Genomic DNA, 15,439 nt, shown 5'->3' with positions numbered 1-15,439 from the left:
ACAACCAATGTAATATGGTGTAGTCACTGTGGAAAACAGTTTGGCAGTTACTCAAAAAATTTGAGTTGCCAGTTGACTCATCAATTTCACTTCTAGGTATTTACCCAAGAAAACTGAATACACATGTCCACACAAAAAGTTGTACGCAAATGCTCACAGCTGTATTATTTCATAATAACCAAAGGTAGAAAAAAACTCAAATGTTCATCAACTGATGAGTGGCTAAACAAAATGTGGTACATCCACTATGGAATATTATTCAGCCATAAAAAGGAACAAAGTATTAATACATGTCAAAACATGAATGCGCCTTGAAAATATGCTAAGTGAAAGAGGCCAGATACAGAGGCCACAAATTGTATGATTCCATTTATATTAATGCCCAGAATAGGCAAATCCATAGAGACAGAAAACAGATTAGTGGTTTCTAGGGTTTGGGGGAGGGGAGAAGAGGAGCGATTACTTAATGGTACAGGGTTTCTTGGGGATGATGAAAATGTTGCAGAATTAGATAATGGTTATGGCTGCACAATTTTATGAATATTCTGAATATACTAAATACCAGTGAATTACGTACTTTACAAAAGTGAATTTTATGGCATATGAATCTAAAACAATAACACCAACAACAAAAATCTGGGTTTGCTCCCCCTCCGAAGTGTATACAAAACAGTGAAACTTCTCATTTCCTTAAATTTGAATGCAAACAGCAGCTGGATTACTGGGGAGTTGGGGGAAGTGGGCAAGGAGAAGTAAGTAATAGAAATGATATGGTAACTGTAAATGATGGTAGCCAACAGTTACTGAGGATTTACTGTATAAGTACTGTGTGAAACACTGGCAATTGTGATAAACCAATATGGCAGGTAGAATACAGAATAATTACCCTCTCAAAGACATCCATTCTAATTCTTGGAACCTGTGAATATATTAGGTTATATGATAAAGGGAAATTAAGGTTGCTAATAAACTGACTTTAAAACAGAAAAGTATTCTGGATTACCCAGGTGGGTCCAATGTAATCACAAGAGTCCTTAACAGTGGAAAAGAGAAGCAGAAGTCGGAGAACCACAAAGATGGCAGCATGGGAAGGATTCGGCCTGACGCTGATGGAGAAAGGGAGGCCATGAGCCAAGGAAAGCAGGTGGTCTCCAGAAGCCGCAAAAGGCAAAAGAACAGATTCTTCCTTAGACCCCTGCTGACACCTTGATTTTAGCTCACTGAGACCCATTTGGACATCTGACCTCTAGGATTATAAAATAATACATTAGTATTGTTTAAGCTACTTCCTTGTGGTAATCTGTTACAGCAATAATAACAGAAAACCAATATAGTCAGTAAAGGTCAGGTTTATTGCCAACCACCCCATCCCCCATTTTCATCTGAAATACAACCTGGGGCACATAGCATCTAATTAAATTCATACAAAGTGCAAATCACTGACTAGAAACCAAAATGCATTTCAAAGTTAATACCAATTAATGTGACACCCAATTTCTTTCCCCCTTTCTAATCACTCCAATGTGCATGGCTTATATACAAGACATATTTAATTTATTTTTCTAGGATTCAATTAGAATGTTTTATATTTCCATCCAAGAATCACATCCAACACTTTTGCAAAAAAGTAGGTATAATGAAGCTCTGGTCCAAATTAAGGAAAATTAAGAGGAGAGATAAACAAGGAGATACAGGCACAGGGCGAAGAAAATAGTCCATTCGAAACCAAGTAACAATGGGCGATCTCATAAGAGTTGGTGACTTGCAGGTCTAGGCCCAGATCATCTGCTATTTCCCAATGTTTCATTAAGATACCACTTCTAAGTTATATTACAGTAAAACTTGGAGAAATGTGCTTAACTGGTCCCTGAAACTTGGGCCACAGTTTGGTTTTCATTTCAGTTTCCCTCTAAATTGCCTAGGAGTTCTAGCTAGTTTTGAAATGACTTCTGGCTTCAGGCAGGGCAGGATATTTTGGTATGTGTTGGGAAGTGTCATCAGATCTTGCTTCCACAGGAAAATAGCTCCAAATATTGAGGGCAGAGTAGATGGCATTAAGAGCACCAAACTTGCCTCATTTTGAGGTCCCAGCAGCAGTCAATGCTTCTTCTAATAGTGCACTCAACAAACGTTTCTTAATATTTTCTAAGAACTTGCTTTGTGATAGGAATTGCTCTAGGCCCTTTTGTATATCTTTCTTATTAAAACCACATGATAACTCTTCTATGTAGTTTTCTCCATTTAACAGATGAGAAAACTGAGGTGCCTTTAATTCGTCCCCCTAGGGAACCAGAGTGTTTATTTTAGTTCCCAGAAAAAAAAAATACACTGCCCACTGCAGACTACAGCTACCCATTTTCAAAGAATCCCACCCTAAAAGTCTCATCCATGAAACACTTCATTCCCCGGGGTGCTCTGGACTGTCTAGCCTCAAAACCAGGTAAGTTATTAAAACTGGATCTGGACTTAATGGGCTGCTTTCTGCCTACAGGGCCAGCTAATTAGTCTTAATTATCTCATTATAGATTTTAAGTATTTCCAGCTGCTTCTTTACCCCTTACTGCCCACTCCCTCATCCCCTATGTCTATTTTTCAGATAATCTCTGCCAAGTCATGGACACAGTTGATACACTGATGTATTCTTCCGATCTATTAGCTATTTCTGATCAAGCCCCTCACTTGCTAAGCCTCCTGAGATACCCACCTCTGTGTTCCTTTATCCATGAGAAGAAATACGCTTTGGCCAATCATTGGACATAAGAACAAATTTTAAAAACCACACTGGATTTTCGCTGACCATCAAACTGTAATATAGCACAAACAATAAACATGCATCTATCTGTTTATTTCATAGAAGCTTAGGAAGTAATCCTCTCTCCTTTTCTTTCACTGCCTGCAAGCCCCAAATCAATCATTCGGACCAAATAGTTCAAATAAAAATGAAGGAAAAAGTTTTATTTCTTAATTGGTTGGCAAGGTAAAAGATGAAGTAATAGTTTAGTGAAAGTGGATGAAAATATACGGTCAGAGGGATACTACTTACATGACTGACCTTGGGCAGGTCATTTAATCTCTCTGAATCTCAGTTTTCTTTTTTTTTGAGATGGAGTCTCGCTCTGTTGCCCAGGCTGGAGTACAGTGGTGGGATCTCGGCTCACTGCAAGCTCCGCCTCAAGGGTTCACACCATTCTCCTGCCTCAGCCTCCCAAGTAGCTGGGACTACAGGTGCCCACCACCACGCTCAGCTAATTTTTTTTGTATTTTTAGCAGAGACAGGGTTTCACCATGTCAGCCAGGATGGTCTCGATCTCCTGACCTCGTGATCTGCCCATCTCGGCCTCCCAAAGTGCTGGGATTACAGGCGTGAGCCACTGCGCCCGGCCTCTGAACTTCAGTTTTCTAACAGATAAACAATGGAATAATACCTATTTAATGTGGGCAGTTGTAAGGATCAAAAAGGATAAATGCCTGTTAAAGTGGTTTATAAACTATATATTTTTTAAAATGTTAACTATTATTAATAAAGAAAAGGAAAAATTTCCTTCCTCTGTGTTTTTACTTTTATCTTTAGTAGCTATTTCTAGAATACTCTTCCTTTGTTATTCAAGTCATTCGTTATTTAAAATTTCTTAAATTTAAGCTAGTGATATCTTCAGATGCCAATTACCTCTTATAAGACAAAGCATATGGATACTGTGCTACCCTCACCCCTAAAGATAGAACTCTTTACATCCATAAACATCATTTTAATATTAGTATCCCCCTAGTAATTAAAAATATGGCTGCTTCTTAGAGTTTAAATACCTGAGGAATGCATTGCTCACTCAAATCCTATCCATGTGCTTCTCCTCTAAGTAGTACAACATAAGATGCAATCATGACATGTCCAAGGAAAATCCACCATGGTGACACTGAGCACTTTCAAATTTGCGGCTGGTAAAAACTGAATTTGCAAATAATAATTTCGGTCCTTCACAAGATGAAAAGTGTTGTTATAGCGCCTTGCCACACTTACCCTCTTCAGTATTTGTCAACTAAATTCACCTGCATTCAAATTAAACAAAATAGAAGATTTTTATGTATTCAAGTATTTTATACTGAATAGCTCCTTGGAGGGTCTCCATTTACTGGCTCGGGTAATACTATCTTTCCTTTAGTTTATTAGATCGACCTTTAGTTTATTAGATCGACCAAGTTAATTTTAAATAACCTAGGGAACTTTAAGTGATTCTTAGAAGGGCTAACATGCGTGCACATACGGTTGGTCATCCATTTTTTTCTGCACATGAAGGGATTTTCTACATTCATTTTGATCATTTCTTGGAACACCAAAAAAACTTGCCAACATCTCTCACATGTTTTGAACCACCACCATTCTAATGATGAAATGCTTTCAATTCTGTTTTTTATGCAAGTGAACATTTTGTCTAGTTTAGCTAAAGCAATCAGATAAAATGGTACAACTGTTTATTGCCAACCACCCCCACCCCCTACATTTTCATCTGAAACACAACCTGGGGCACATAGCATCTAATTAAATTCATACAAAGTGCAAATCACTGAGTAGAAACCAAAATGCATTTCAAAGTAAATACCAATTAATGTGACACCCAATTTCTTTCCCCCTTTCTAATCACTCCAATGTGCAAGGCTTATACAAAAGACATATTCAATTTATTTTTGTAGGATTCAATTAGAATGTTTTATATTTCCATCCAAGAATCACATCCGACACTTTTGCAAGGAAGTAGGTGTTTTTTTTCTATGTGATTCTTATCCCCACTCCCACTCTCCAAAATCAGTGATATAAAAAGTTTGTCTTCATTTTTCTTTTTAATTTGAGGAGGATTCTCATTATCTAATGTTTCTATTTTTTTCATTTGATATATGAATCTATGTTGCTCTTGACAACAGCACTATCTTTTTCTTCCTTGTTTCCATGACAATGAACACACAATAGAAAACTATCAAGCCATATATACAGAAATTCTGACAGCCATGTTCCAGTCAACCTAGTTTGTGAGACAAGGCTTCAAATAATAAAAACTGTGTTCAACAATGCTCAACAAATCATCGTCTATAAAGTAATAACACTTTGAACAGAGAGCAACAAGAGACTAATCGGGCACAAGAGTGGCCAAGTGTAGCTAATCACTTGTGAAAGTAATCAGCCACTTGATTTGTTTTGTCTTGGAGAGGCCAATGATCAGAGCTACGTCCAGAAAGAACCTGGCAGTCAGAGCTGATTCCAGGAGCCACAATGATGGTATCTTGGTTACTGTACACTTGTTTGTCATTCATTCAACAAGCATTTACTGAGCATCTGCAATGTAAAGACCTTGACTGGTGCTAGAAAAATATAAAAGAGGTAGTCCATACCGGGAAGGTGCCCAACATAATTTTGGGAAGAAGACCAACTCTAGTGGTTTCTTTTTCTTTTTTATTATACTTTAAGTTCTAGGGTACATGTGCACAACATGGTTTGTTACATATGTATACATGTGCCATGTTGGTGTGCTGCACCCATTAACTCGTCATTTACATTAGGTATATCTCCTAATGCTATCCCTCCCCGCTCCCCCCACCCCACAACAGGCCCTGGTGTGTGATGTTCCCCTTCCTGTGTCCAAGTGTTCTCATTGAAACAACTCTAGTTTTTAACAAGAGAAAGCAGCTCTGGTAATTCATACAACAAATCATACCTGATGCTCTTAATCATAACTTGATGCTTATCACATACATTTCATTATTTTAAAAAGTAAAAATTACTGATACATAAGGAAGGAGTTTCTTTTCAAACATGTGGAAGTTCTATGGGGGTAGCTACTATGATTTCAAATTTTTTTATATCCAGCTTCAACTCACTTATATTCAGCACCTACCATGCACTAAGCACTTCCACCATAGCCTGTCTCTTTCTGTTTCTCTCAAGCTGTCTAAAAAGTGCTTGTAATACAACAGATACTTACATTAAAAAAAAAAAACTTTGAACTAAAAACGTGAATTTTTTATATTGTTATGGTTAAGTATGTCAAAGGAATAGAATCCTGGGAAAACTAATAAAATCCATCATTTAAATTATATGTGTTTATTTCAGTTTCTCATACCTCATAGTTTACATTAAGCAATACTAAATAAGAGCAAATCTGCTTTCCAAAAAGTGTGCAATGTCTTTCTGGGCATCATCCTGAATATCAATTATCAATGCAGTAATAAGTACAGTAGTACTGTGAATACAGAGTTGGGGCTGTGCGCAGGCTCTGATAGTGCTATCCTGTTGTTTAACCTACCACAGATTCATAGCAGGTTCCATATCTGTGATGACCATATCAAAAAGGATACGTTAACCCATTCCATTCCCAGGTTCTGAAAATGTGAGTGACATGGACCTAGTTTTAAAAACTCTCCTCTAGATACTTCTCTTTAACTTTGGTGTCCTCACTTCTTTCACTCTGTGTGACAGGGTTATTAAAAGAGCATTTTTAAGGCCTGGGAAATAAATTAAGTCCAGACAAGTGTTTCGAGGTCTCTTTAATGCTTGGACAACTGGGAAAGCGAGAAGACAAGCTCCTTGAGGCCAGGACCCAGTATGCCTGATTCATCTGTGTCTTGCCCTCAGAGTTTAGCACGCTGTGCTTTCTAAATGATTGTCAAGGACAATGACACAGTCTGGGCTGCTCCTCTTCTCTCCAACACAGCAGCCAAGAGGTAAAATAGGCCAGGATGCGGTACGAAAAGCTGTCACTCTGTTACATCTCCCACTTCCCTAAGGTAGCAGATGATTGGGTTTTGCATGCCTGGTTTACACTCTTCAAATATTTATAGACAGTTCTCTTTGCCTCCAGCCCTAGTTGTCACTTAGCCAAGTTATACATACATGGTTCTTTTAATCTTTCCTTAGAAATCAATCCCACTAAGCTCTTTAATCATTCTAGTTGCATTTCTCTCAACTTTTGGCAGTTTGTCTTTCTGGTGATTTAGTCTGTGGCAAAGCAGGGAAAAAAGCATGAAACATAGATGGGTGTGGTCCCCTTTCCATTTCAAAATTCAATGCCTTTTATGTGCAAAATAAAATTATTTTTCTTCTGTTTGTATGAACATGTTTTTAAATATTCATATTTAAGTTGATGTATTAATAGACTGCAAGATAAACAAAAAAAGTATTATTGGTACTATATTGTCTAAGGATGATATTGTCACTGACTGAACCCTCTCATGTATAACTGGTCTAACTTGCAGTATTCCAATATGAGAAATGGGAATCTAGAGTAACATAGTCACTACAAAGAAGCTTAAATGCCCATCCTAAGGTACTGCCCATCTGTAAATACTTCTCACTAACTTTAGCTTTTTAGTAACAAATTTTAAAAATAAGTTAATTTTTACCATTATAAAAGGAATACACTAAAAAAATTCAAATGATCCGAAATAGAAAAAATTACCTACATGCTACAGCCCAAAGTCAACATTTAGCATTTTTAATTATTTTTTAAATTTACAGATAAAATTTTATGTTATTTATTGTATACAACAGGTTTTGAGGTATATAGACAGGCCTTGTTTTATTGTGCTTCACAGATACTACACTTTTTTTTTTTTTTTTTAAAACAACTGAAGATTTGTGGCAAACCTGAGTCGAGCAATTCTATTGGCATCATTCTGCCAACATCATGAACCTCCTTCGTGTTTCTGGGCCACATTTTCATAATTTTACTAATATTTAAAACTTTTTTCATTATTATTATATCTGTTATGGTAATCTGTGCCCTTTGATGTTACTATTGTAACTGTTGTGGGGCACGACAAATTGTGCCCTTATAGGATAGCCAACTTCATTGATACATATTGTATATGCTGACTGCTCCATAAACCAGCCATTCCTTTGTATCTCTCCATCTTCTCAGGCCTCTCTATTTTCTGAGACACAACAATATTGATGTTAGGCCAATTAATAACCCTGTGATGGTCTCCAAGTATTCACGTGAAAGGAAGAGCTGCACAACTCTCACTTTAAATCAAAAGCTGGAAATGATTAAGCTCAGTGAGAAAGGCATGTCAAAAGCTTTAATTGGTCAAACACTGGGTCTCCTGCACCAGGTAGCCAGGTGATGAATGAAAAGGAAAAATTACTGAAGAAAATTAAAGCGATTAAACTAAAATGACAGCAAAAACACACAATGAGAAAGTGAAACAACCTTACTGCTGATACAAAGAAAGTTTTACTGGTCTGCATAGAAAATCATACCAGCCATAACATTTCCTAAGCCAAAGCCTAACGCGAAGCAAGGCCCTAACTCTATTCTACGAAAGCTGAGAGGTGAGGAAGTTGCAGAAGAAGAGTGAGAAGCTAGCAGAAGTTGGTTCATGAGGTTTACGGAAAGATGATGCCTCCATAACCTCAGAGTGCAGGGTGAAGCAGCCAAGTGCTGATGGAGAAGCTGCAGTGAGTTATACTGAAGATCTAGCTAAGACCATTGATGAAAGTGGCTGCACTTAAACAACAGATTTTCAGTGCAGATGAAACAGCCTTTTATTGGAAGAAGATGCCATCTAGGACTTTCATAGCTAGAGAGGAGAGGTCAATGTCTGACTTCAAAGTTTCCAAGACCGGGCTGACTCTCTCATTAGGGGCTAATGCTGACAGTGACTTGAAGTTGATGCCAGTGCCCATTTGCCATTTTGAAAATCCTAGGGTCCTTAAGGATTATGCTTAATCTACTCTGCCTGTGCTCTAGAAATAGAGCAACAAAGCCTGGATGACAGCACATCTGTTTATGGCATGGTTTACTGAAAGTTTTAAGCCAACTGTTGAAGCCTACTGCTCAGGAATAGGATTTTGTAAGGCTAGAGCTGCCACAGATTCCTCTGATGAATCAGGGAAAAGTAAATCAAAAACCTTCTGGAAAGGACTCACCATTCTGGATACCACTAAGAACATTTGTGATTCGATGGGGAGGTCATAATAACATTAACAGGAATTTGGAAGAAGTGATTCCAACTCTCACGGATGACTCTGAGGGGTTCAAGACTTCAGGGGAAGAAGTAACTGCAGATGTGATTTAAAGAGCAAGAGACCTATAATTAGAAGTGGAGCCTGAAGATGTGACTGAACTGCCGCAGTCTCGTGATAAAACTTGAATGGATGAGGAGTTGCTTCTTCTGGATGACCAAATACAGTGGTGTCTTCAAATGCAATCTACTTGTGGTAAAGATGCTGTGAACATTGTTGAAATAACAAAAGATTTAGAATATTACACAACCTTAGTTGATAAAGCAGCAGCAGAGTTTGAGAGGACTGACTCTAGTTTTTAAAAAAGTTCTCCTGTGGGTCAAATTGTATCAAACAGCATCGTACGCTACAGAGAAATCTTTTGTGAAAGGAAGTCAATTGATGCAGCAGATTTCATTGTTGTCTTATTTTAAGAAATTGCCACAGCCACCTCAACCTTTGGCAACTACCCTGATCAGTCAGCAGCTATCAACATCGAGACCAGACCTTCCACCAGGAAAAAGATTACAACACGTTGAAAGCTCAGATGGTTGCTAGAATTTTTTTAGCAATAAAGTATTTAATTTAGTTTTATTGTTTTTTGAGATGGAGTTCTGCTCTTGTTGCTCAGGCTGGAGTGCAGTGGCGTGATCTCGGCTCACTGCAACCTCCGTCTCCTGGGTTCAAGCAATTCTCCTGCCTCAGCCTCCCAAGTAGCTGGGATTACAAAACATTCACCACCATGCCTGGCTAATTTTGTATTTTTAGTAGAGACAGGGTTTCACCACGTTAGTCAGGCTGGTCTCGAATTCCTGACCTCAGGTGATCCACCCGCCTTGGCCTCCCAAAGTGCTGGGATTACGGGTGTGAGCCACCGCACAGGCTGCAATAAAGTATTTTAAATTAAGATATGTACATTGTATCTACATCATGATATTACACACTTAATAGACTACAGTACAGTAAGTTTAACTTTTATATACACTGGAAAACAAAAACTGTGTGATTTGCTTTATTGTATCACTTTATCATGATGGTCTGGAACTAAATCTGCAATATATCTGAGGTACATATGTATGACGTAGAGTAACTAAATCTAACTAATTGACAAATGCATTACCTCTATAGTTATCATTTTTGTGGTGAGAACCTTTAACATCCACTCTCTTAGTATTTTTCAAGAATACAATATATTGTTATTACCTATACTCACCATCTATGTACAACAGATCTCTTTAACTTATTCTTTCTATCTACCTGAAACTTTGTATCTTTTGACCAGCATCACTCCAAAGTCCTCAGCTCTTAGTAACCACCATTCTACTTTGTAGTTCTATGAGATCAACTTTTTCAGATTTCACATATGAGTGATCATATAGTATTTGTCCTCTATGTCTGGCTTATTTCACTTAACATAGTGTCCTCCAGGTTCATCCATACTGTGGCAAATGGCAGACTTTTTTTCTTTTTTATGGCTGAATAGTATTCCATTGTGTATATATACGACATTTTCTTTATCCATTCATCTGTGGACGGACACTTAGGTTGATTCCATATATCCTGGCTATTGTGAATATGCAATAAACATATGGTAATGCAGCTGTTTGATATACTCATTTCATTTCCTTTGGATACATATACACCCAGTAGTCAGATTGCTGGATTGTAGAGTCATTTTATTTTGAATTTTCTGAGGACCCTCTACACGGTTTTTCACAATGAATGTACTAACCATTTTTGAAGAATTCCATTTAAGCCTTTTCTGAAGTATTGTCCCCCCCATCTCCAACATACATAGTCATACCATTTGCATCAGTGTAACACTTTGCCTTTTCACTTAATGTTATAATATAAAATTTCATCTATCGCCTTGTCTTTAAATATTCATTTTTATTGAGTGCCAATCATTCCACAAGTAAGTGGGCGTGCCATAATTTTACAATTCCCTACTGTTGGACAGTTATATCATTTCCACCTTTTCTCTAGTTTAGACATCACTATGATGGAAATCTTCTTTACACACAAGCAAAAAAACCTTGTGTGTAAAGTTTTTGTCTGTTTAAGATTATTCCTAGATTCCTAGCAGTAAAATCAATGTGTCAAAGGACAGGCAGAAAGTAAGTTATGACGTAAAAAATCAGTGCAAGTGTTATGTGAAGTGAAAAATGCCACCTTAAGTACAAAGATTTGTCTTTTGGCTCTAATGCTAACAAGTGAACACTCAAATCTTAGAAGGTTGTAGAAAACTGTCCGAAATGGCTAATTCTAATGAGTTAAATGTTGTACCCACTAGTATTCCACTTCTTTATTCACACAAGCATATGGCTGATCCCTTATTGAGTTTAAATTCTTAACCTTACCTAGATCTACCATCAGAAGGCGAGTGAGCGCTGTGTAGAAGGTTGTTCGACACCTGAAGTCACTGAGACTGTAACTGTCACTGATGCCAAGAAAAGGGAAGTGTTCACTCTAATAAAAGCAAAAGAGTAATCCAAGTTACTAACGCTTTACCTCAACTATTTGTAAAATTCTATTCATTAATTAAAGAAATAAGACTTACCGTGTGGTTTTTTAGCATGAATTTCACAGCATCTATCTTCACAAGTTTTTTTAAAAGAATATAGGTAATAGAAGTTAAGGAATCTAAGGAAATATATTTGTCATATCAGTGTGTAATAAATCACAAAGTAACAGTGAACTGTAGTGGCATCAATTTCTACTTATAAAAAATAAATATAATTTCTAAAGAGCATTCCTATAGAAATGTCTTTCCTTTTGTTAAGAATGATAATCTATTATTAACCAATGCAATTACTTTTTCTATCTTATATATATTCTAGTTATGGAAAGAAAGAATGAATTTTATAATTAAGACAAGAACTCCTTTACTATTAAAGTCTTGATAGTGGAAAATTAAAACTGACCCCTTTTTATATTTTGGGTGTAACTTGCGAACTTCTACTTACTTAATGTTATTTCATAATGAAATAATTATAAAAGACCCATAATAGGCTATCAAAAAAGAGAAAATTACTCAATTCTAAGAAACAGTGAGCTCTCTTAGTAGAAATCTAAGATCAGAATATAATTAGGAGGATATAGCAGACTGTATGTCATCAAGTATAGATGGACAGCTTAAAGGAACTAATATTTCTCAAGTGCCTAGTATGTAAAAGGCATTTTCCATATGTTAATTCACCTAATCTTCACAATTATACTGTTAAGTATTGATTATTATTTTTAGTCCATAAATAATGAAACAGGACCTAAGAGAAATTAAGTCACTTGCCCAAGATCAAACAGCCATGGATTGACAGTGCTGAAATTTGAACTGTAGTTTGGTTCCAAAGGCCATGTTCTTTCTGCTGTACCACATTATCACCTGAAGAGTTCAACTTAGAAGGAGCATGAAGTTAAGAAATCAGAAACATGAATACAAGGCCTAAATAATTTCCGGTATGATGTGGATTCTAAACACATCTACTCAGTATGCAAATACCCTCTTCTCTTACTCTACCATAGTCATGTGTTTCTACCAGAGCTAGAGCATCTCTCGGCCATTCCCTAACACCCACTCATGCCTTTCTTGAAGGCTATAATAATCTTATATGGCTCCATTCATATTACAAGGAAAACACTGGCTTTCTGTTTCCTTCACATCATCTCCAAATATATGACTCAGTCTACTGCCTCTGCACAGGGGCACTGAGAAGTATAATTCTAAATTTTAGTCACTCAGGCATGGGTATCAAAGAGTGGAAAACACATTGGAACACGAGTCAGGAGACCTGGGCTTGACTATACCATTCAATGAATCCAAGTAATAAACTTAGCCTGTCTCAGCCTTAGTTTCTCTCTCCAACAAATGAGGATGAAACCTATGCCCAAGCTACTTTACAGGATTGTTCTGAGGATCACATAATGCAAATGTGTTTGCCAGTTATCAATCATGGAAAAAGAAAGATGCAGAGAATTCACAAAACGTGTGCAACTTGCAAGGCTAATTTTCACAATTTCATGAGATAGATAGTATCACTTCTATTTTTCAGGTAAGGAAATAAACTAAAAAAAATTAAATAATTTTTCAAAAGATAAACAATTAGTATGATTTATATTCAAGTCCCTCTGATTCCAAAGCAACTATTCCAGTTGCATATGAAGCATTATGTTTGGCTTAGCCATATACCTGATTATTTAAAATATGCATCTACATTTTAGCATGTATCTGTATTAGACAGTAAACTTTCTAAGGGCAGGGACGATATCCATGCATTTTCCTCTTGCACTGCTCTCAGCAGGTGCTCAATGCATTGTGTTTTTCTTTTTTTTCTTTTTTTGAGACAGACTCTCGCTCTGTCACCCAGGCTGGAGTGCAGTGGTGTGATCTCAGCTCACTGCAACCTCCACCCCTCCGGGTTCAAGTGATTCTCCTGCTTCAGTCTCCTGAGTAGTCAGGACTACAATCATGGGTCACCACGCCTAGCTAATTTTTTGTATTTTTAGTAGAGATGGGGTTTCACTATGTTGGTCATGCTGGTCTCGAACTCCTTACCTCAAGTGATCCACCGTGCCTGGCCACAATGCACTGGGTTTTTCTGGCAGGCTGCAGGGCAACAAGACCAAGGCTGACAGGTAGCAAGTTTTTCCTTGCCTCCAAAGATGCAGATTTGATGATTATTCCCAGTGTCAGTCACTGGGCTGAAGACCTGCCACTCAGACTTCACTCAGTTAAACAGGGGTAGGATCAATAAACTTAGAAATATCTTAAGTAATTACCAAATAGAATTCTCTTAAAATTGCAAAGTTAAAAGTGACAGGGTCTATGGGTAATAAGAATGCTGCCATTAATAGGAATCTTCCTGTCAGTGCTGTTAATAAACAGCAAGTCATGTTTTGACAATAGAATATTTATGAAAGCAATAAACAGAACATTCACAGGAAGAATCTCATCTGTCAAAGACACATTTTCTGCAGAACGGCATCTGTGCACTTTGTACCAAGGCCAGCCTCACTGCCTTTTAATTACATTCCAAAGAAAAAAATGATTAAGAATGAATTTTTACATTTTTCAATAAAGAAAAAAATGAGAGTTCACCTGAATATTTATGTTCTCTTATAGAAATTCAATTCAAAGCTAGTTATGGCTCTTAAGTGGGTCTGTAATGTTAAAAAAGGCAAATGAACACGTCATCTTTATGATCTTTACACTCTGATCTTATTCTTCTCTAAGAGACTAGGGTTCATCTGAGTTGTGCCATTTTGGCTGGGTGGAGCATTAGATAAATTATGGCAACACTGAGTTAGATTTCAGAGGTCTATTCAAAACACCTCTTAGCAGTAAACCTGGTAATGGTGGTAACAGTAACAGTAGCAACAGTACTAGAAGTCTTGAGAGTGAGTAAAATTAATAGAGGAAACATCACATATGGAACATGTCAAGAGAAGAGTCACGATTCAAATCTAGATCGGTCTGGCTCTAAAGCTTAGGGTCTTTTCACTAGGGTATATCAGATCCATTTGATTTTAAAGAGACTAGTTCTCCTCCAGAGATCATTTGCTCCTTGAAATACAATTGAAATCGGAATCAAGTCCCAGAAGGGACAGGGAAACATTTTATTTTAGGAGGGACCAATTCATTAATGAGCCAGCATCACATCCAGGATTGAGCAAACTCTACATTCTGGCTGGCAGTAACCCATTAAACAAAATTCCCAGAAAATCTCTGTCTCTAGCCATACAGTTATGAAAACATTGAAGAGGGTGAAGATGGTCTTATTGATAGCTAGGATAACACATAAAGAAAAACAAGAAAATAATCTTATAAGATGGCTGAAAATTCTGAAAATCTGTATCCTTTGAAAAGGAGGATAACTAAATTGAGAATGAACTGCTTTCTTAGGTTACAGGAGTACTACACAATTCAGTAGCTGCTCGACACAGTATCACCAAGTATGACTTCAATTCACAGTATCAGGCCTTTTCTGACTATTTACCACATTTCATCAAATCTAAAACACCACTGATTGTAAAACAAAAAAATCAATATAATATGTACTACTAAGAAAAAGTACTTAAAAATACCATCAATTATAAGATATATCCTATTTACAGAAGTGTAAAGACGTGAAAAAATTTGATTTAGAATTACAGTAGTGTACTAGATACATCATATTCACTAAGTACAAAAGAGTGGGTAATCATACTGAATCTGGGCAAATATTTAAAAGTCATACATGTTCACAGACACTTTTTGCAGAGTTAGATCCTGATGAAAGAAGAAAGTTCACAGATGACAATATTACATGTCAGAAATTGCCATACTTAGGTTATACATACAAAGTATAGTAACTGAAATGTAAGTTTAGTTATTTCAAAAGTAGAATTTTGCTTATGAACCCTACTAGACACACACACAGACACACACATACACACACACAGACATGCACACAG

At 36.9% G+C, this 15,439-nt stretch overlaps 1 protein-coding gene across 1 annotated transcript in view; it reads right to left on the bottom strand.

The window, feature by feature from the left end:
- The window catches only part of RANBP17 (RAN binding protein 17), a 439,101-nt gene that overhangs the window by 111,556 nt on the left and 312,106 nt on the right, over window positions 1–15,439 (bottom strand). The window contains exons 17-18 of the mRNA XM_015141394.3: window positions 11,550–11,613; window positions 11,350–11,458 (exon numbers count right to left, since the gene is read on the bottom strand). Of these exons, the coding sequence (XP_014996880.3) occupies window positions 11,350–11,458; window positions 11,550–11,613 (173 nt within the window). The remainder of the gene's footprint in view (window positions 1–11,349; window positions 11,459–11,549; window positions 11,614–15,439) is intronic.

This window comes from Macaca mulatta, chromosome 6 (assembly GCF_049350105.2).
Source record: "Macaca mulatta isolate MMU2019108-1 chromosome 6, T2T-MMU8v2.0, whole genome shotgun sequence".
Lineage (NCBI taxonomy): Eukaryota > Metazoa > Chordata > Mammalia > Primates > Cercopithecidae > Macaca > Macaca mulatta.
Note: the sequence above shows the minus strand (reverse complement) of the source record. Positions and strands in the feature narration are given on the sequence as shown.